A 21,769-nucleotide genomic window follows, 5' to 3' on the forward strand; every position below is an offset into this window, starting at 1 on the left:
GCTGACTCAAAGTCGTTCTCAGTACTAGTAATCTGTTCCAAGTTATCTAAAGCAGATGAGCTAGGGAGAAAATTACTGTAAAAGAAATCGAACAAATAAAATCGCCCTGGCCTGACGAATGCTGTCCAAACTTCATTATGGACGGATATGAATTGGAAGTCTGTTTATTTTTAACGAAGGACCAAAAAGCTTTAGGGGATTTATATATATATATATATTACTTTCTATTAATTTAATGTATTCATCGAACATTTCTCTTTCTAATAATTTTGCACTGTCACGTAAAGTAACAAAACATTCATAGTCTGACTGATTGTGATATTTTTTAAATTTTGAATGATATTTAAATTTTTGTTGTTACATTTTTATTAATGAAGTTTTGTACCAGGGGGGATATTTAGAAGTGAAATTAATAATTTTGGTCGGTACATAAGTGTCTCGTAATTTGTATAATCTAGAGTAAAATAATGATAAGGCATCATCGACAGTGCCGTTTGAGATGTCGTTGTGCCAATCTTGGCTATCAAGTTCATTAGAAATTAGTTCTCGCCCGGAAGTGCAGTGTGTGATACTCTACGAAATCAACAGAAATGCTGAGAGACACGTGATGCATGTCTTCTGGTACTAGTGGGTCAAGACACTTATCAACACTTACAATATTATTACAGAAAACTAGGTCTAGTAATCTATGGTTTGTGTTTTTATGACTATTGTATTGAAATAAGTTACAGCTATTTAGGATATCGATGAATTCAGATTGGACAGAGCCTTGAATATTTCGTGGATAAAAAGAACATCCATCGTCAGATAATGTCCAAGTCAGATTAGGTATATTAAAATCTCCTAATATTATTCAAAATATTATAATAACGCGTCAGCTGTTCAGACAGAGAGTTCCCTAAGTTTTGTTTACAAAGATAAACGGTGCTAATGTGTAAGTTATAAGAAACGTTTGGTTTAGAACGTTTCAGGGTAATTGTCACCCATATGTCCTCAGCCGATGAATGCCATTCGGTACGTACCCTGGACATAATATCACGGCGCACGGCAATAAGAACGCCGACGAACGAACTCCCAATGTTTGATTCGTAGCGGAGTAGTTTCTATCACGCCTCCATACTGTATAGCTGTCATTAAAAAGTTAATTGCTGCTAAAATCCTCTCTGAGCCACGTTTCAGTTAAACAGATCACATCGTAATCATTTAAAGTTATATTTCTTAGAAAGCTCGACGTCTTTGTCCTTAAACCACGTACATTCTGGTAATAAATTTTATATATGTATAAAATTCTCGTGTCACAATTTTCGTTCCCGTACTCCTCTGAAACGGCTTGACCGATTCTCATGAAATTTTGTGAGCATTTTGAGTAGGTCTGAGAACCGTCCAACACCTATTTTTCATACCAAAAATTATTTAAGTATATGGCAAAACAACGTTTGCCGGGACAGCTAGTAATAATAATAATAATTGAAGAACCTGTCCATACTAATAGTATTCCTACCTAATAAATATTATAATGTGCCTACTTACGTAACCTGAGCATTAATCATGTTTATATTATACGAGCGTGTGCTACATGAGCGAACATTTGATACATCAAAAGATAAAAGCTTCACGTTACAGACTGCCTACTGAAGCAATTTGACGAAGAATAAAGATAAAAGTGATACGCACACGTAGCGCGTCGGAACCCGGGCGGCGGGCGTCGGGCTCGCGCTCAACGCCGCAGCGTCTAAACAGCCGATCGAAAAAGCTTTATCAGCAGTTAAGGGGCTGTCCATTAATCACGTGATGTTTTTTTTGGCATTTTTTGACCCCCCCTCCCCCTTGGTGATACGTGGTGAGGTTTAAGACTACCCCTCCCCCCTCCCCCCTATATCACGTGTATTTTTTCGTATCTGCAAAGAATCTACTTTTTATTTATAAAAAAATACTGGTATAAGTATCATCTAATTTTATTATAGAAAATTAAAGACTACTATAATAAACGTTCAGAGGTAGACAGAAAGGTTTGTTTTTGACTGACATAAAAATAATGAAAGAAATGCGAAAAAGTTTTTTGTACTAGTACATGAACATTATTTAATGTACAATATTTTCGGACCACGGATTAGCAAGACTTTCTTCAACACCAATAACTGGATAAGCATCTTGCAAGTCAACATCGGTTTCATCAAGTTGAAGTTGAAGATCAACATCGGTTTCATCAAGCCACTCGGCGTCATCATTTTCGCGCACTACGCAGAGAATCTCTCTCGATCTACCGTTGTTAAAAATGTTTTGAATTTAAGTAATAATTAAGGTAGGTAGGTACGCTATGCCTATTAATTATTTATAAAGTAAGTAAGTATATAATTTATTTTCTCAATGTAATAAAAAATGTAAGATTTAACAATAACATATTATGTACTGCAAATAGAACTATAGGTGAATTCTTATTATTAGAACAATGTCCATAAAAACATATAGTAATACATACAAATTTTAACTTTATACCTTTTTAGTATTAGAACAATAAAAGAGGATATTGGAAGACTTCTTTGCTTGGTGCTTTTGGCGGTAATCTAGTAAAAGATCATTAGCCCACTTCATAAATTCTTCTTTCGTAGTATATTTTTGTTTCGAATTGGCCCACAATTCATTAAATTCTTTTTGAGCCACACTAGGTTTTTTGCCTTTCTTATACTCGGCAAATAGGTCTTTATACAGATCTCCTAGTTTAGACATTGTTTTAATTTAAAACGTGCGAGGTTAAACAATTTACGCATGTGTATACAGTGTTCTTCTTCTTCTTCTTTAATGGCAGATTCGTGGATTGCCAATGTCAGAGTGTATTGACAGATAGACTGTATTCAGTGTTAAAACAACAGAGTAACTGACACTGACAAGCTGAGTCCGGCGGACAATTGTCGCGGCTCGCGGGAACTTCATTTCGTTCGTTGCCTGGCAACGGCTAATCAAGGTCACACTACAAGCCGTTTTTTATTTTGTACGCGTTTGACTAAAGATAAAAAGCGGCGTTTATACATAAAATAAGTACACGTGATATATTACTTTCCCCCCCCCCCTCCCCCTTGTGATATTTCGTGATTTTTTATGGACCCCTCCCCCCCCCTTTCGAGCCTCACATGATTAATGGACAGCCCCTAAGCGCACCCCTAATTGCTCGGTAATTTATGCAATCCCATTAAACCGTTGCGGCCCTCGGCAGGAACAAGTCGATGAGGTTTTTTCGCCCGGGCTCCGCATCCATAATAGATGAGCGGTCGCAGCATTAGGCGATTTCGCCGGCTATTTTCAGCTGGTTTTTTTTCTGGAGAAAGCGGGAGGGGCCTCGTCCGGGTATTAATTCAGCCGTGTAATGACGCAGCGCTTTGATGGACGAGAATTGCGAGTTCTGCAATTACATGCTGAAATATTCAGCGAAGACGTCGCGGCCGGAGCGCCCGCTTTTAACCACCTTTTCTTTCCTTTGCTGCGCTCCGTCGCCCCCCTGCCACCCGGCGGCCGCGCGCCGCAAAACAGCCTTCATTCACGTCGCACCGAGAGACAATTTTTTGTTGTGACATTGCGCCCCGCGCGAGAGTTTCTTCGTCTGCTCGGAATAAATCCGCATCCACTCCGTTTATTGTTATTTATTCGCTTACTTCGTAGCAGTCGTAGCACCTGCGTAGATCGGGTTTATAAATACTTATACGATTAAATGTTTTGTGTTTTTATTCCGTCCGTACTTATATTATTCTTGAATCTTGATTGTTTACTTGCGGTTCTACAGTCTGGGCTGTAGTCGTAGGTCTACCTAAGGTTTTGGCGTAATTAAATAACGTTGGTTAAAATTACACAAATTAAATGATGAGTGACTTAACTATTTTATCGTGTTAAATTTCGCTCACGTGTATATTTTCCACAAGCCGTATAGATGTTGTTTTCCTCGTTTATTTCCATAATTAAGTCACCTCATACTCATTCATCATAGAGTCTGTAACCTTACAAGTGTCACATCACCCGTAATACCGACGTGCGTCAATCAGTAATCGAATCGAGCTACAACGAAGAGTGACGGAGGACTGGTGCAGGTCATCAACGGAAGCCCCGCCGGGTCGTCGGCGGTGACGCCGAGGGGCGAAGGCCGGCGGAGGGGCGCATCGTCTCCCGCGCGGACAGCGCCCGAGAAGCGGCGGTGGCCGGCGGAGCCCTACGAGGACGAGCTCACCGCCAGGGCGCCCTCCTCCGACGACGATGACACAAAGGTTTGCCATTTAACTACATTCATTGCATGAATTAACCTACTATAAATGTAATTTTCACTTGTCAAAAAAAATACAACTCAGTATAGACCTGGATCCCAGAAGGATAAGACATAACTTACTCTCTCATGGATGAAACAATAGGTTCTTAATAGTGCCTCGTGTACTTAGAATACCTGCGAGTTTGTGGAGCTCTACGTGTGACACCTGGTCAGGTACCAGGTAACAAAGTTGACTAAAAATTAGTCTTACTTTACTTATTTTATCATGGCTAATATTTATATATATTTTGTATATTATTGTTCTCAACTAGTATCACGTAGTGCAAAACACTTTTCAATGACCAAGACTATTATCAGACGTTTTAAAAATAACTTTGTTGCATTTTATTCAAAGGCATTATTTTTATTTTATAAATTAATTTATCACCTTAGAAAACAATACTATATTGTAAGAATTTATTTTCTACAGCTGTTGCCCGCGACTTCGTCCGTGTCAGCATAGTATAATAACAAAGATGGATAATTTTCCCCTTTTTACGAAAAGGGTAAAAACGGGAACCGATCACAAAGATATTTCAGCCTGACCGTCTGTCTGTCTGTCCATATTCAGGCTGTACCTCCCCTTTCTAACATGTAGTGATTATTATTAAAGTATGAATACAATTGAGTATTTTTTGGTCATATACCTAGTCAATTGCCTACCTGTTAGACCCAGATCCCAGAGCGATAAGACATAACTTACCTACTATCACAATATTATGGATGAAATCTTAGGTCCTCAGTAGTTCCTGTACTTAGAATACCTGTGAATTTGTGAAGCTCTACATTTGATAATAGTTTTGGTAATTGAAAAGTGTCCTGGACTATATGATACTAGTTCAGAACAATAATCTACAAGTTATATATAAATATAAGCCATGATAACATAAGTAAAGTAAGACTAATTTTTAGTCAACTTTGTTACCTGGTACCTGACCAGGTGTCACACGTAGAGCTCCACAAACTCGCAGGTATTCTAAGTACACGAGGCACTACTAAGAACCTATTGTTTCATCCATGAGAGAGTAAGTTATGTCTTATTCTTCTGGGATCCAGGTCTAGTAAGTATCTTGATACGCTCCGAACCCTAGCCTAAAATTTTCTTTGAACGTCGAAAAACCTGTGCATTCTTTACGACCCGGAACTTGTAGAGTATAAAAATGTTTCAAGAACCGTAAGCGTAACTTAAAAAACTTTATGGGGTAGTGGATACTGAACTTTAAAACTGTCTAGTTTGTAGTTTGTACCTTTCCAGTGCTAAACGGGGAATCCAGGTAAACATGTAAACTGAAAGTAAGTCGAAGTTTTGATTAAATTTTGTTGACTAGAAGAAATTTATTGATTCATAAAATAGATGGCACTGATTGAGAAAACTAAATTCAGAATCAAATATTTGATATTTCTAAAAGGAGCTATAAAATAATATGAAATAATAACATTGCAATTTTCTTTATAATATTTTTCATAAATACTAAAGATTGTGTTGGCACTGACTCAAAACGCTTCTTGCAATCTGGAGTGCCATTTCATGTACTCGCCGATTACTATTTAAAATTGCATTAACCGCCACATAATCATATCTAATAAAACCGAAAATAATACTTGTGGGAATAATAATATAATAATATTTATAAATTATAAAGGTATTTTTATACGCATATTTTTTATATTTACTGCTAAAAAAGTTTAACTTATTTTTTTCATCAGACTTTTGTTTCATAGCGAAGTGGACCTGATGAAAAACGCATTTGAAAGGAGTAGAAATTAGTCGTGCCCTGAGGATTTTAACTGGGATCAGGAATAAATGAAAAAGGGTAGTATTGTACGAATCAGACGTAGGGTGCCGTTGATGTAAATGTTAATACAGGCCGGCCAAATAAGGCTCTGCGTACCACGGCCACGGCATGCAGTGAAACAAAATAACCGTCGAGTATTTTGTAAATGTTTTTTCTACCCAATGCGAATGCGTTGTGGGGTTGTAAAGTGAACTCGTCCGATAGTAAAAAGATTGGGGATTTAACTTTATTTGATGCAGAAGGGAGTACAAATCGAGGGGTAAAGGCGAAACCGAACTAGGCGACACTACGCTGCAACGGAACGACGCGACACTTCACGTTCCATAGAAATGACATTTTGTGTCGCATAGCGCCACAGGCAGCAGCTTACCTCATACAATTTCATACAAAGAATATATTTTGTTGACGTGCAGTCGTGCGTGCGTCGCTCCGCTGCAGTAGTGTAGCCTAGTGCGGTCTTACCTTTATTCAGAATTGCTTTTTAGGGTTCCGTACCCAAAGGGTAAAAAAGGGACCTTATCACTAAGACTTCGTTGTCTGTCCGTCCGTCCGTCTGTGTGTCTCCAGGCTGTATCGCAAGAACCGCTAAAGCTATGCTTCTGAAATTTTAACAGGTTGTGTATATATCTGTTGCCGCCGCGCTATAACAATATAAAATTAATATCTAAGGGGGGCATACAACAAACGTGATTTTTTTTGGCTTTTTTTCCTCCTTATAAATTATGGAAACAGGTAAGCACTTGAAATTTTCAAAAATGCCCTAATTATAATGTGTTTTTTAATAATTAATAATAATATTAAAATAAAATAAAAATTTAAGGGGGCTCCCATACAAAAATACAACTTTTGGCCTATTTTTGCTCTATAACGGTACGAAACCCTTCGTGCGCGAGTCCGACTCGCACTTGGCCGATTATTTGTACTATGAACCTTTGAACAGATGTTCTAGAACTTTGTACTAAGTGACACTTCCGGTGTTCCAGGTGGAGACACCGGTGCGGTTCCGCACGTCGCCGCCGCTGGAGGCGCTGAAGCCGCGGCGTGCGGTCGGCGCCGCGTCGTGTGCGTGCGCGGGCCGCGCGTCACCGCGACGTCGCCGGGCGCCGCTGCCGCCGCCGCGCAGACATCGTCCAGCGCTAGACTTCGATAAGATGCAACAGGTATGATCATTGCGCTCAGCCTATCCATAATTGGTCTTGGATGTCATGTCACGTGGAATGTCTAGTCTAGAAGGCTAGACATTCCACGTGACGCTAAAACTTAAATACATATATCCAACAATTTGTTTTTTTAATTACTATTATTTTCTTAACAAAAAAATAAAAACAACTTCAACACTAGTTTTGCCAGCCGCAATACCTATGTCAATCTGATGGAAAATTATTTCATGCAATATTAGACGGAGAAAACTTGAAGTAATGCAAAATAAAACGCTCTATTGTGAAATATTGACCGGCTTCGCGGTATCGATTCGAAAATCTAGGAAAGGAGTCGAGCGTCAATAATAATCAATATTAAACGACCGATCCTCCTCGGAGCCTCCGCATATTGTTAGTGTAATAATTAAATAGAGCAATAAAAGAGGCAATTTGCATAGTCGATGCAGCGTACAAAAGTACAACGTGCGGGCCGGCCGCATAATTAGCCGGCATATGCGCCGCCGGCCGCGTTCCCACGACGAACATACGCCACAGCCCACAGAACATGCCGCACGGACAGCTCCACATATTGTTATTATCTCGGTCTAGTGGTTCACAAATTGTTAAAAAAATGGTAATATGCATATTGCATAGGCTAGAAAATGTGATTCTTATTAGAATAATTTTACTAGAGTCGACAGTCGACACACAGGAGATACGTAAACCGACAATCGCCAAAAGTAAACGATCAAAGTTTTCAATGTAAACTAAAATTTGTATGAGCTCTCTATTCAATGTATCTTAAATTGACGTCGCGTCGCTAAACATGAAAGATGCTATTTTTAAACTCTTTTACTTTATTCAAATATCTTCCGTTACTTTGAAATCAAAAGGACATCGTACCTACTAGGAGTACCTGGTAATGTCAATATAATATTCAATGTGGAATTGTATGCAACCGGACGTCTTATGCCCGCCGGCGCGCGGTGCTGGTGTTCAATGGCTGTCAATAGTATTATTGTCCCCTTTATCGTGGCTGTCAGCTGTTATCGGCGGGCGCAAGTTCGCCGAACCTCCCCAATGCCCGCCATACGGGCTGAGGACTGAGGAGTCGATACTTTATATTTTAACAGTCTATTTAACTGAAGAGAATGGGAAAAGTTTGACATCCAAAAGGAGTATTGAAACGTATTTCATTCGTGCTACGGAATTGTTTAATAGTAAAATAAAGTTATATAATGTGTATGTACCTACATATCTCATGGATATAAAATGTCTTTTTATGTGTTAAACCAAATTAGTATGCTTAATCTGTAAAGTTATTAATACATACATAATATAACAATATACATACATTATGTTTCCTACTATTTATACAAGCCGTCTTCTCCCTCCAGCCGTTTTGTATGTTGGAGGACCATTAAATTGTAACAGACATTCGGGATTCTAATCATGCTCGTTTACGACCCTAAGTATTCGATTGTTATAATATTGAATCTCCAGACTGTGCGGTCTTATGCTCTCGATTTGGAGTGCATTTAGGATTTCCCGGAGTCGTGATGTCGTCTCAACATTACGGAATTACATCACGTCCGCGGCATTAGCGGACAACCCTGCCGGCTCAATGGGGTGAGCGGTTTTGTTCCATTGAGTTTCTCGTCAATGACGACATTCCTTGCGCGCGCAGTTCGCCCGCCGCGCTCCCCGGCCCGGCCAGACGTGGAATGCGAGCCGAAGCCGGCAGTTTTTGTCGCCGCCACGTATGGTACGACTATCGTTGCATTATTGATAATGCGTTCCTGTTTCATATTATCCCACTTTTTACTTAATCGACTTGCGGAATCGACGTCGCCGGACATGTTTACGAGATCGTTCCGCGAATATACGTTTTGAGTTTCGATTGAGGCTCGATCGTTCGTATGCAGGACCGATGCCCGCTCGCAACTCACATTCGATCAATTTAATGACTCTGATTGACTTTAAAGATCTTTTTATGCGAGTCCGTGCTGCCTGTATTATCTATAATGGACGTGATTGATTGGATTTTAACGACTTACTTCTTTACGAGCGAACATAATGCAAATTACAATATTATAAGTTCTTAGATGTTATGCAGGGACTAAGGAACGATTCCTTTATCACCGTTATCGATCACAGATCGATAAATAGAGATCTTGGAGTTGACCCGACGAGTGTACAAACTACGAACATACATGCCTGGTACCTCTCCTTTATATCAAATAGTCGAGCTCGTTTTGCTCATAACGTGTTTACGTTCACCACATAATATAAGCACTACCAGACCGCAATAACATAACATAACACTTTACTTAAAATATGTGGCATTGATTTACTAGTAGGCTCCGGCGTTTGATGTCATCAATGTGTGATGTTCTGTTTTCCTGTTTCAGCTGAAAGTGGGCGGCGGCGGCGTGCGGTCGTGGCGCGCGGTGGGCGGCGCGCACGGTGGCGAGCTGTCCGTGTTCTGCTGGTGATGCCCGCGCTGTCGCCGCGCTGCAGGTAACTCTCCCCGCCTGTCGGGTTCCTGTACCTCGCCAACTCAGCTGTCAGTAGCGCGAGTTAATTCAACATACTTCTGTCTTAGAAGTGCTTCAAACCTACAAAACCCCAAAAATGTGCTATGCACACACCAATAATAAGTCATCAATGTACAAAAAAGCGGTAAACGCCTCTATGACCACGTTTCTTAAATATTATTTCTTCTCTTATTTTCAGAGTATCGGAGCGGGCGAAGGCGCCGCGCGCCGCGCCGCCCTTGCTAGCGTCTAGCATCGATATAATCGATGTTCAATCGATATTTTTCGATGTTCCCAATCGATCCACATCGATGTTCCAGTTCGACTCGAAACATCGGCCGCGAGTCGGCACGTGTTTCATGATCTCCTACTCTGTTGTGAATCTCTTCGCCCGACGCCCGAGGCGTCTCGGAGATACAGAATATTGCGGAAAACGGTACCTCAACGACCACTAAGGAGCCTCATATTAGCGAAATTGAGTGCATGTGCGTAGATCTTAAAGTATACGTACGTTTATGCTCCTTGTACTTTAAACTTAAGATTGAGGTTAACTCTACTGTAATTATATGTCTCCTATATTAACTTAATATACTTCGTCGTATTTTATTTTCCGGAAATAGGCGTGGATTTTCTGTCACGTTTGTGTTGAGTTAATACTGAATACTCCGGAACGTTCGGAACGACCGATATGTCCGTTAAAGTACGTCGCATCGCACGCGGGAACATACACCGTGACAGAGAATTCATATTCAATTGCAGTGTTCGCGGAGGTGGATCTAACGGCAATATGACCTCTGTTAACAATAATTATTATTAGTTCACAAATATGTATTAACAGGTATAAGCTGTTGCCATTAAAGGCGCATAAACTTTCAGAAACTATTCAGAACATCATACACGATATCTTCTTAGCGAAGTTATGTTGAGAAATACATATTTGCCTCTACAATAGACTTAGATCCACCTCTGTTTTGGTCTTTGTTAAAATTGTAAAGGATCCAGGATCCTACTTAACTGTTAACGCAGAAAATCTTGTGGAACATATATTCTAAAGTTAGACGCTGTTAGCCGAGAACTGTCGTTCGCTCCGGTGTTCGAGTTCCTTTTTGCACTCAAATAATGATCAAAGTACAAACTTACTAATACTATTATATTGTGAGCGCGAGCGCCGTATGTACATACCACTAGCGTATTGAGAAAACCAGCGTAGCGACGGGAGTCTAATCGACCTTTTTAAAATTAGATCGTTTATTTTGTTTCAAATGCCTTACACCAAATTACATCTTAGACTTGAACTACAACATTATCAAACTGTTCACACCAATTCGTTTTGTCATAGCCACTTTGCTTTCCCCCGTCTCCTACGCTGATTCTCTTCCGCGTCCGTGTGCGCTGTCTCCGGTAGTTTTTGGAAGTATTTACTCGTTTTGAATACTGTGTTTAAATTATTGCCACTGTTATAATCAGGTCCGAATGATTGTAAACACGTCGGTTTTTTCGAACGTCCGCACGATATGCGGTGATGTATTTTGCGAGCATGTTGAGACCGATCCGATCGTCGGGTCGGTGTCGTGACGTGTGACGTTCACTCCAACCTCACAGTGTCGTAGTCGGCCGCGTCGGCGCCGATATCGGAGTATTTTTGTAGGGTGCGGGCTTCGAAGCTGTCCAGTATCTTTATAAACTATCGCAATTTTTTATGAAACTATTGCTACGTTTACACCAATAGTCGTAATGTCGCAGCCCGCACCGCGACGACATAAGAGGTAGCGCGAAAGTAGAGGTACCTCGACTTTTTGATCTCGAATTGCGACTGAGTCGGTCGGTGTTAGTGTTAAACGAAAATCTTAATCACTAACGAAGCCAAATATTTTCTTAACACGAACACACGGTCCACGCGTAATTCCTTAATAGATTATCAAAATATTTTTATCAGTTATTAAATGTCAATTGGTATGAACGCGATGCGCCGCCCCCTGTGCAATATGAGCTCGACGTTTGGATTTATTTAGTGTCGGCGACGCGATCGTATCGCAGTCGTGTCGCCGCCCGCCCGTAGACGCCTCCGTCGCCCCTGTGACGTCATCTGGCGCGCTCGTCGTTCGTACGTTAAATTGGTTGTATCTAGTTGTAACTTATGTTAGTAGTTTATTTAGCAGGGCTAATTCTGTTACTCTTGTTGTGTTATAAACAAAAATGAAAAAAAAAAACATAAAATATGTGGTGCGAGTGGAATCAGTGAATGTAAAGACATTTAACAAATTTTCAAATTAATACGGTAAAAGTACTAAGACTTTTTTAAAAATCGCTTGGATAAAGATTGTATGTACATAGTGTTAAGTTACGTAGTATAAGTGCAGTTTTAGATGTAGTAGGTATAACAAATTGTATGGCAGGGCGCTCGGCGCCTTTCTTTTGTTAACATTTTTCTTTTGTGTTTTATTCCCACTACGGATTCGTTACTGTCCTGTCCATGGTAATTTTGACTTGTCAGTAAACTGCAAGCTGCGAGCCGAACCCCAGGCCGGAGCGAGGGGGGCCTCCGGGCCTCAGGAGCCACTTTTTAATTTAAATATTTTCCGGGCGCAATACTCCTTTTTCCGAGCGTCGCCTATCGTTTAGTGTCGGGTTGTAGAGTCGACCGTTGGCCTACTGTACTGTCTCCGGCCCCCCTCCCCGCCTCGCCTCCGACCCTAGCTATACATATCCCCTCACTACAACTGAGTATAATTTCGTTTGTATATTTACATGCCACTTTGTATGGAAATTCTGAAATCAGTTGTAGATTTTGTACACGTCGATACAATCAAAGATGCTCAGTGTGCGACGTATTTGATTGTATCGAACGATCGAGAAGGCTTGCAGTGGTGTATGTAGCGACAATCAATGGTGATATTTACAAGATAATTTATATTATGTTTTTATATACTGAATTAACAAGCGTAATAAAGAGTGAGCAATGGCACATCTTAAACGGTGTTTTATTATTATGAAGAATAACCTAATGTTAAAATGTTTGGGACGAGAACATTTTCCTACCTTTTAGTAAAATAATATGGTTCAACCATTTGGTTATATAAGAGAAAAATAGGTAAAACTAAATAAAACAACGGACTTAAAGATGATTATTTATTATGCCTAAATCACATAGAAGTAAACTTTTTTTCTTAATACTTACATAAATCACAATATGCCATACTTCTTAAAAATCTCGATGATTCTCAAACATAGTCAATAAAATACAATAATTTATCTTGGGCGCCAAGACAATATTCAAGTATTACAATAAATTTAGAAGATAACGAATGAATAGGCGACATGGGATCATAGAACAAAATATAGAAAACCGAAGGATCATTGTGATGAAAACACGAACTTGCATGTAAAATCTGTAACTACATTTTTAACACAGACATCGAATACACACATATACAGTCAACAAAAGACGTTTTTTAAATAAAATGTAACCGTTTTTTGACTTCTCAGATGATAAAAGTTATTTCATGTACATTTAATCATTCATTACATATTAATCATAATTATTCACAAACAGGAACCACAATTTCGAAAACTTTTTGGCGTATAAAATTTGACTTGACTAATGAGTCGCACAGTTAAAATTTTCTTTTAAAATAATTTTATATCAATTAACATTTAACATACAAATTGTATGTTTGATCTAATCCATAACAAAGCAAAATTACATAGGTCTCGTCTCCAGAACAAAATGTAACAATAAGTCTAATTAATTATTATTCCCTACCTGCATTATTTTATGGCCTTTGTCACCCTCGTTCATAAGTGAAGCGAGGATATAGATTCTTACACAGTAACGATAACAACTTGGACAATGTTCATAATCCACTACTGCTCAAATAAATAATTGAAACCCAACAGGCACAATAATATAATTATGTAGATTACCCAGTATCACCAGGCAGTGGTTGTGTGGTCGCCGGTCGGTGCCCAGTACCCACGTTTTAACAATTTATATATAGCAGAAAAGGAAGAAATAGTTTTGAACAATCCAAAGATTGGTAATAATAATAAAGAAATAAATAATTTCAATCTCCTGCTTAATCTTTTGCAGATTGTAATGGCCTATTTTACTTTTGTTGATGCTTAATCGTAGTGAGATTTACTATTTCTTGTTAGATACACTAAAGTACTTGAGTAATGTTCTACTTTTGCTCGTTAATTTGGGAGTTTTTTCAGTGGCTGAATTTCTTCTAGCGGGTATTTCTTTCGGGCTCGATGGAGCTGGGAGGTTGATTTTTTCTACTGGGTCAGTTTTGCCCTTCTTCTCTCTGGCCATCAAAGTCAACCAGTCGGTGGTGTCCTGTTTCTTCTTCACGGGCGACATCAATCTCAGGTGCGGCGCCTCACCGTCCAGCACGAAGTTCGGTAAATTATTAGTAGGCGTCGTAATGCTGATTATTCTAACCTTCGTGGGTGACACTTTTACTGGGGACCTGCTAGATCCGGGCGATATAGTCTTTGGGCTTTTGGGGGACAGGATTTTGCAATTTTTCTTCTCGTAGTTCTTAGTGGGCGTCATAAAGGAAGTCCCAGGTTTGGGGGCTAAATATGTCCAATCACTAGGGCCCGGCATCTCCCCGTCCTGGCACATTTTCTTGTTTGGGACGGAGGCGTCCGAACACAAAATTCGACGCTTGGTAGGCGCCGATAACGCTTTTGATTCGTCACCTTCCGGTATGAGAGGCATGTCGAGTTTCATTCTTTTTATACCGCTCTCCCCTTCGTCGGCGTCTCTCGTAGCGTTCATCAAGTCTGTGAGGCATCGCTTTGTTCTTCTAACGGTCCCGCTCTCCGAAAGGCCGCGTGTACGTTTTGTACTGTGTGAACTCGGGGTTGTGATCATTTTACGTTTCAGTGAGTTTGGTGTTTTCTCTAAAGCCCCCCACTGGGGAAGGCTGGCTACCTCCACGAGTGGCACGACCTCCGCTCTTCCCTTTACCTCCTCATCTTTATCTGGAAATTCCCGGCCGATGCGCCAAATTTTGTGTCTCGCGTCGTCACTGCAAGTGACGATTTTAGTGTCACCTTTCTGACACCAAGCGGCGCACGTCACCTCCGCCCAGTGGCCCGTCAACTTTACTATGGGCTGGGAATATTTTACATTCCAAATATAAGCATTCTTGTCGCTACTTCCGCTGACCAAATACATACTATCTGGACTGAGGCTCGTCTTGATGTAGAACGTGTTGTTCTCGTGGCCGACGTATCTTCGCTCCGGTAGGGAGTTGTATGTGGATATGTTGAAGCAATAGATAACATTATCCATGCAGCTAGCGTAAAGTCTCACTCGCGAACTGTCGATGATTAGGTTTGTGTATCCATTCTTTGTAGAGCTTCCGCAATATGGAATGGAATGCTTAGGAAGTGGCTCTTTTTTGTAAATATTGTAATTTTTTCTGAGGTCCCATACTTTAATATTCCCGTCCCATTCTCCACACGAAATCAACGTTGTATCATCTTGGAAAACCAAGCCAGTTATACTTATAGCTCTCTGATTGTCTATTCTGGGTCTCTTACCGTGAGATCCAGGTGTCTTGGGTGTGAAGCTGGCGTGGCAATTCATGAGACAATTATCTGGTTTCTGAATGACGAGGGGTTGAGTACTGCTAGCGCGTATGTCCCAGATGAGAATATGACCGTCGCGCGCCCCTGTAGCAAAGACCGAGGGCTCAGTCGGTCTGAAAACTGCCGTTTTCACTGACCTGGTGTGGCTGGCAAACATTTGAATTCTTCTGGGTGCTGCTTCACCTACATCCCAAAGGCATGCTGTGTGATCACCTAGAATATAAATATTATAGAAATCATTTTTATACCTAAACTAGCGGCAAACGTTATTTTGCCATATAAAATATTTTATCGCTATCCCGCCGCCAGTCTATTATTTATTTAACAAATGCACTTATCAATATAAAAAGTAGATGCTGTCCGATTCTCAACCCTAGCCGATATGCTCGCTAAAATTGACGAAATTCGCCGTTTCGGAGTAGTTCAATTACGCACACCGTGACACGAGATTTTTATATATTCTATACATAATATTATAAAACAAGTCGCTTTTTTCCCTCATGTCCCTTTGTTCCCTTTAATCTTTAAAACTACGCAACGGATTTTGATGCGGTTTTCTTTAATAGATAAGAGTGATTCAAGAGGAAGGTTATAGGTATGATAACATTCATTAAATAGTGGAGACATACTGTTACCTATTGTTAGGGTTTCTAATGTGATGTCGTAAATAATTAAGTACATTTTTTCCGCTTACATTGCAAACGCAGGCTGAACCCTACGAGATTTATCAAAATAATGTACCAAGTATTGTACACAATGAAAAGGTCTACAGAAAGCTCCGCGATGGTATATGTCTATCTCTTATGGATATCTCACAATGTTATTGTGAGGTATCCTATTATTCGTAGGAGATATCCATAAAAGATTTTCTTTTTACGACAAATAATGGCTAATTTTCGAAGCAATTTTAATAAACACAGCATTAATCCTTATCCAATTAAATAACTTAAATACATTATGATTTAATTTAGATCTATATGGCCCTTTACAGCATATGATTTAAATGAATATTTTCGAAGATATTACAGGTTAAAAAAACCGGCCAAGTGCGAGTCGGACTCGCGCACCGAGGGTTCCGTACAAACCTGCAAGGTTTATAAAGTTCGTTCATTACGACAATCGAGTCATAACTATGGTATTTTTATAGAATTTTTTTTTTCACGGGTTAAAGGCTAATAAATATAATTAGATCTAAGTATTTGATATGAATTTCAACTTGATAGCTCTACGCGTTCATGAGGAAAAAAACCGGCCAAGTGCGAGTCGGACTCGCGCATCGAGGGTTCCGACAGCTTAAAGGTATTATAGACCTGAGTATTTGGTATGAATTTCAATTTAATACCTCTACGCGTTTATGAGGAAATGGGTAGTAAGTTTAAAATTATTAAAAAAATATATATTATGTGATGTAACTAAAAATTTATGGTTTTCGTAATTTTTCCTTTATCTATGCTATAAGACGTTGCTTCGTACCAAATTTCAAGATTCTGAGTTCACGGGAAGCACCCTGTAGGTTTTGATTCCCTTGCAAGTGTCGAAAATTTGCGGCATAAACGGCTGTATCTTTTGATTGCGTTGGCTTAGAAGTTTGATTTTTTCACAGCTTCAAGGGACAGTAGACCTGAGTAATTGATATAAATTTCAGCTTCATACTTCCACGCGTTCCTGAGAAAAAGGGTCTTGACAGACGGACAGACGGACAACAAAGTGATCCTATAAGGGTTCCGTTTTTTCCTTTTGAGGTACGGAACCCTAATAATAAGTTTATATTTATTAAAAAATATATATTTTGTAATGTAACTAAAAATTTAAGGTTTTCGGAATTTTTCCTTTATATGTGCTATAAAACGTTGCTTCATGCCAAATTTCAAGATTCTAGGTCGACTGGAAGTACCCTTTAGGTTTTGATTCCCTTGCGAGTACTTGCGAGTTTCAAAATATGCAGCTTAAATTGCTGTTTCTTTTGATTGCGTTGACATAGAAGTTTGATTTTGTTACAGCTTAAAGGTATTATAGACCTGAGTATTTGGTATGAATTTCAATTTAATACCTCTACGCGTTTATAAGGAAATGGGTAGTAAGTTTAAAATTATTAAAAAAAAATATATTATGTGATGTAACTAAAAATTTATGGTTTTCGTAATTTTTCCTTTATCTATGCTATAAGACGTTGCTTCGTACCAAATTTCAAGATTCTGAGTTCACGGGAAGCACCCTGTAGGTTTTGATTCCCTTGCAAGTGTCGAAAATTTGCGGCATAAACGGCTGTATCTTTTGATTGCGTTGGCTTAGAAGTTTGATTTTTTCACAGCTTCAAGGGACAGTAGACCTGAGTAATTGATATAAATTTCAGCTTCATACCTCCACGCGTTCCTGAGAAAAAGGGTCTTGACAGACGGACAGACGGACAACAAAGTGATCCTATAAGGGTTCCGTTTTTTCCTTTTGAGGTACGGAACCCTAAAAATTGCGGGAAGTAGCTTTTGCTGCGGTACCGACCAATGCACACACTTCAATGGATGGTATCAATTATAGTTTGTGCGTTTTATGATGATATGCGTGATACATTATAATTGACAATAGTAGGGAAGTTACCTAACAAAAATTAATCGATAATTTAAAAATATCGAATCACTTCGTAAAGGAATTGCAATCGAAATTATCGATTTCGTACTGACATTTCAGTGGTGCCGGCGATTTAAGATGGCCGCCCTTTTTTATCGATTTGATTTCGATTCAACAGAGTCAATCTCTATTGAATCCCTAGCATTGAGATACTTGGCGTCAACCTTCAAGAAAAGAGCGTATTCCCTCTTAAAAGGCCGGCAACGCACCTGCAGCTCTTCTGATGTTGCGAGTGTCCATGGGCAACGGTAGCTGCTTACCATCAGGTGACCCGTTTGCTCGTTTGCCCGCTTATTTAATTAAAAAAAAAAAAAGAAGACATAAGTTCCGTTTCATGCATATGACATTTTTCAAATGTTTTCGTAACAATAATTTTATACTCCTATTTTATTTTATTTTTTATTTTCTTTATTGAATACCAACAGCGTATTACAATTTGGAGCTTAACACTAAACATGTAACAATTAGTATGGCCAGTAACAGGTATTACATTGTTTGTCAAATTGTAGTGCTATGTATTTAACATTATAATAAAAACTATTTCATTAAAATTAGAAGACCGTCATCGTTATTATCGACACAATAAGGTCTTGACATGGTTACTATTTAATAAGCTAGTCAACTCCCAGTATTGTGGTTTTAATAAAATGTAAAATATTTTTGTCTTAGCTAATTAATTATATTAATATAATGTATGTGTGTGTGTGTTTGTGTGTATGTGTGTGTGCATGTGCGGCACCCTAGCCCTACGACACGAAGTCTTGGGATCAGTGAAAAATACCACTAGGGTAGGTACCGCATGTAAGGTTTGTACATACAACATGTTTCTGCAAATTCATTCCTCTTTTTTTTTTCTTTAATTAAGTATCATTTTTTAATATTTTTATAACTTCACTCTTGAATTTCGTTTTAGTATTGTAAGCAAATAGGTCTACAGAATTAAATTTTTTTGTGTATGAGCGACTTATACGTGATATAACAGAGTTCTGTCCATAACTAGTGTTTGATGCAGGTATGTGCAGTAGGGGGGTGTTTCTAGTGCGGAATTTCGGCGTGCGGAAGGTAAGTTGTGACACGAGATCAGGGCAATCTATTTTACTATTAGCGATGTCGTACAGTAAACATAAGTCAAAAACAGTACGTCTCTGCTCCAGGGGCAAGAGATCAAACTCAGCGCAGCTCTCGTCATAGGAATCAAATCTTTTACCACAGCGGTAAGTCAGGTAAGTTATAAACTTTTTCTGAATGCGTTCCAGGCGACTTTTTTTCACAGTAAATATTTATAATTATTAATTTATCAATAAGTTAGCATTTAGCATCTTTTCATTTTTATTCATTTACAATTAAAGGAAACATATGTTTTTGCAGATGGAATATAATTTATTACATTTTGTTTTTTTTTTGTTTTCTTGTAAAAAAAACCCGTAGCAAGGAACATGAAAACTGTCACCCATATCATCTTAGAACGCACAAACTATAGTAATATGCAGATTACATGCATGTTAACGTATTCTGCATTCTAACGGTAACATATACCTATACAATACAATACTTCCGAACTTCTGATTTGCTTTGGATGTTGCTATAATTATTATTACTAGCCGACTTGACCGAGCTTTGCTCAAGTTACAATATTAAATACAATGAATGATCATTACTTTTTAGGGTTCAGTACCCAAAGGGTAAAAACGGGACCCTATTACTAAGACTTCGATGTCTGTCCGTCTGTATGTCATCAGGCTGTATCTCAAGAGCCGCTATAGCTCTAGACTTCTGAAATTTTCACAGATTGTGTATATATGTTGCCGCTAAAACTAAAAATAAAATAAAGTTAATATTTACGGGGGGGCTCCCATATAAGAAACACATTTTTTTGTCTTCTTTCACTCTATACCGGTACGGAACCCTTCGTGCGAAAGCCCGACTTGCAATTGGCCGATTATTATCAGCTTAAAGTCAAAGGCCACATCTTACTAATTTTATAATATTCAAAGGACAAAGCCAGTTCATAGTTCACTCAGTACTAAGTAGGGTTGAAAAAGGGCTCATACAAATATAGCTTTTATTAAATAAAGTAACAAAGAATTAATATGACAAATAAATACCTGAAACTGTGACAAAATTCATGTTTTGAGGCATCCAGGCAAGATCAAACACTGCATTGTTGTGACACTGAAAACCCTCCAAGGAGCTTGCACTTGTGACTGTAGAAGTGTCCTGCAACATTTTATTCACAAATAATTCATTATATTATTATAATTGGTGATGACGACATTTGGTTTTTAGAGCACTACACAAATATTTTTGAAGGTCAAAGTATTCTCTTAGTGGCCACTTTATTATATTAATAGGGCATTATTAATAATACTGAAGAGATAGCATTAGCAATAATACTGAAAATATTGTGCACTAGATGACGCCCGCAACTCCGTTGCGCCAAAATTCGTTTATCACGCAGTAACCATACATTTTTTTCGGGATAAAAAGTATCCTATGTCCTTCCTCGGGACTCAAAGTATCTCCATACCAAATTTCAGCAAAATCGGTTCAGTGCTTTGGGCGTGAAGAGGTAACAGACAGACACACTTTCACATTTATAATATTAGTATGAATAGTATGGAAGCATGGATGTATTATTCCACAACAATTACTGTAAACTAAAACATTGAATATGTACTCTAGAACTATGGTATTCAAAATCAGCTGTATAATTAATGGTATGCAATTGCTCCTGGCAAATGTAACCTCCAGTACTTTATTTGATTAAAACAGTAAATATAGACTGACGGTATAATAATTATAAACAACATCTGAAATGTGTTGTATGGGCTTCGGCCTCATCGTGCATAACACCTCGCTCTGTCAGAAGATCTTCCTTTGTGGCCACCACGCTATATTCCTACATTTGCACCGTGCCAGCCAGCATCACCTCATTGGGTACTTCGTCCAGTAGCCGCAATTACCGCGGCCTGGGCGACTCCGCCTCGGCATGGGGGTTTCTCACTACACTGACCAGTCAGCAAGCACCACCCAATGTGGGAATATAGTGTGGCGGCCACAAAGGAAGTAGTAGTAGTTTATAGTTTACCACTGTAACAATTGCCATCTTCTGGTGGGTTAGGGAGTGTCTAGCTAACTAACCCTAGCGGGAAATAGGCATTTACATGGTAATTATTATATATTGTGCAAAATGGAGATTGGGCATTACTGTTGTCCCTAATTCGTTAATATACAAAAATTGGTACCTGTATCGCAACGCGACCATCTTCGTTTGCGAGCGCTAGAATATGCTCGCGCCCGGGAGCTTCGCTGAAGCGACAAGCAAATATTGGAGGATCCTGGTCAAAGTTGGCAGCTAGCACCGTGTTTTGTAATCCATAATAAGATTCTTCGCCATATACCACGAGTCTCTTTAATATATTATCGTAATTGAACCGGGAATCTAGAAAATAGAATTGAACATTATTGTGGTTATATATATTTACAGGACAACCACAAGTCACAACATTTGTGATGAAGGAATGACATAAAGTAAGTGGTAAATTACTTACATATTCCCAATTGCCTATCAATTACATTCTGAATATCATTCATTTTTATTTATGCGGTAAAATGCATCGGAAATAAACTCAACTTTTCTAGAATGCAAAAGTTTACCCGCAATTTTGTTTTGATTCGACAGATGACAATTGACATAAATTGACATCGACTTTTTTTTTTAATTCATGGTCTGTGGCCGCACATGCGTCTATCGTAGGAAGCTTCGTCATCAAGATCATT

The 21,769-nt window shown here is 39.0% G+C and overlaps 2 protein-coding genes across 3 annotated transcripts in view; one reads left to right on the forward strand and one right to left on the reverse strand.

The window, feature by feature from the left end:
• The window catches only part of LOC121736010 (treacle protein), a 67,046-nt gene extending 54,312 nt beyond the window's left edge, over positions 1–12,734 (forward strand). Inside the window, exons 5-8 of one of the 2 annotated variants that reach the window (XM_042127037.1) lie at positions 4,077–4,250; positions 7,068–7,244; positions 9,635–9,743; positions 9,960–12,734. In XM_042127037.1, the coding sequence (XP_041982971.1) occupies positions 4,077–4,250; positions 7,068–7,244; positions 9,635–9,718 (435 nt within the window). In that variant the 3' untranslated portion in view covers positions 9,719–9,743; positions 9,960–12,734. The remainder of the gene's footprint in view (positions 1–4,076; positions 4,251–7,067; positions 7,245–9,634; positions 9,744–9,959) is intronic. The other variant, XM_042127046.1, reaches the window with a different exon arrangement.
• A 174-nt stretch (positions 12,735–12,908) lies between these two features.
• On the reverse strand, positions 12,909–21,645 carry LOC121739783 (protein lethal(2)denticleless). The gene is made up of 4 exons (XM_042132347.1): positions 21,541–21,645; positions 21,235–21,431; positions 20,095–20,206; positions 12,909–15,577 (listed from the first exon to the last, which is right to left on the reverse strand). Exons 1-4 carry the CDS (start codon positions 21,581–21,583, stop codon positions 13,902–13,904), a joined length of 2,028 nt encoding a protein of 675 aa, XP_041988281.1. The 5' UTR covers positions 21,584–21,645; the 3' UTR covers positions 12,909–13,901.
• Positions 21,646–21,769: the final 124 nt, after the last annotated feature.

Source organism: Aricia agestis, chromosome 2, assembly GCF_905147365.1.
Source record: "Aricia agestis chromosome 2, ilAriAges1.1, whole genome shotgun sequence".
Lineage (NCBI taxonomy): Eukaryota > Metazoa > Arthropoda > Insecta > Lepidoptera > Lycaenidae > Aricia > Aricia agestis.

Bases quoted from the DNA above. Each gene is read 5' to 3' on its own strand.
- LOC121739783 (XM_042132347.1), bottom strand. From the start codon at position 21,583: ATGAATGATATTCAGAATGTAATTGATAGGCAATTGGGAATAT. The intron at 21,432-21,540 runs GTAAGTAATTTA...TCTATTTTCTAG, and splicing joins TGATAGGCAATTGGGAATAT to ATTCCCGGTTCAATTACGAT. The intron at 15,578-20,094 runs GTATTTATTTGT...TTTATATTCTAG, and splicing joins GAATTTTGTCACAGTTTCAG to GTGATCACACAGCATGCCTT.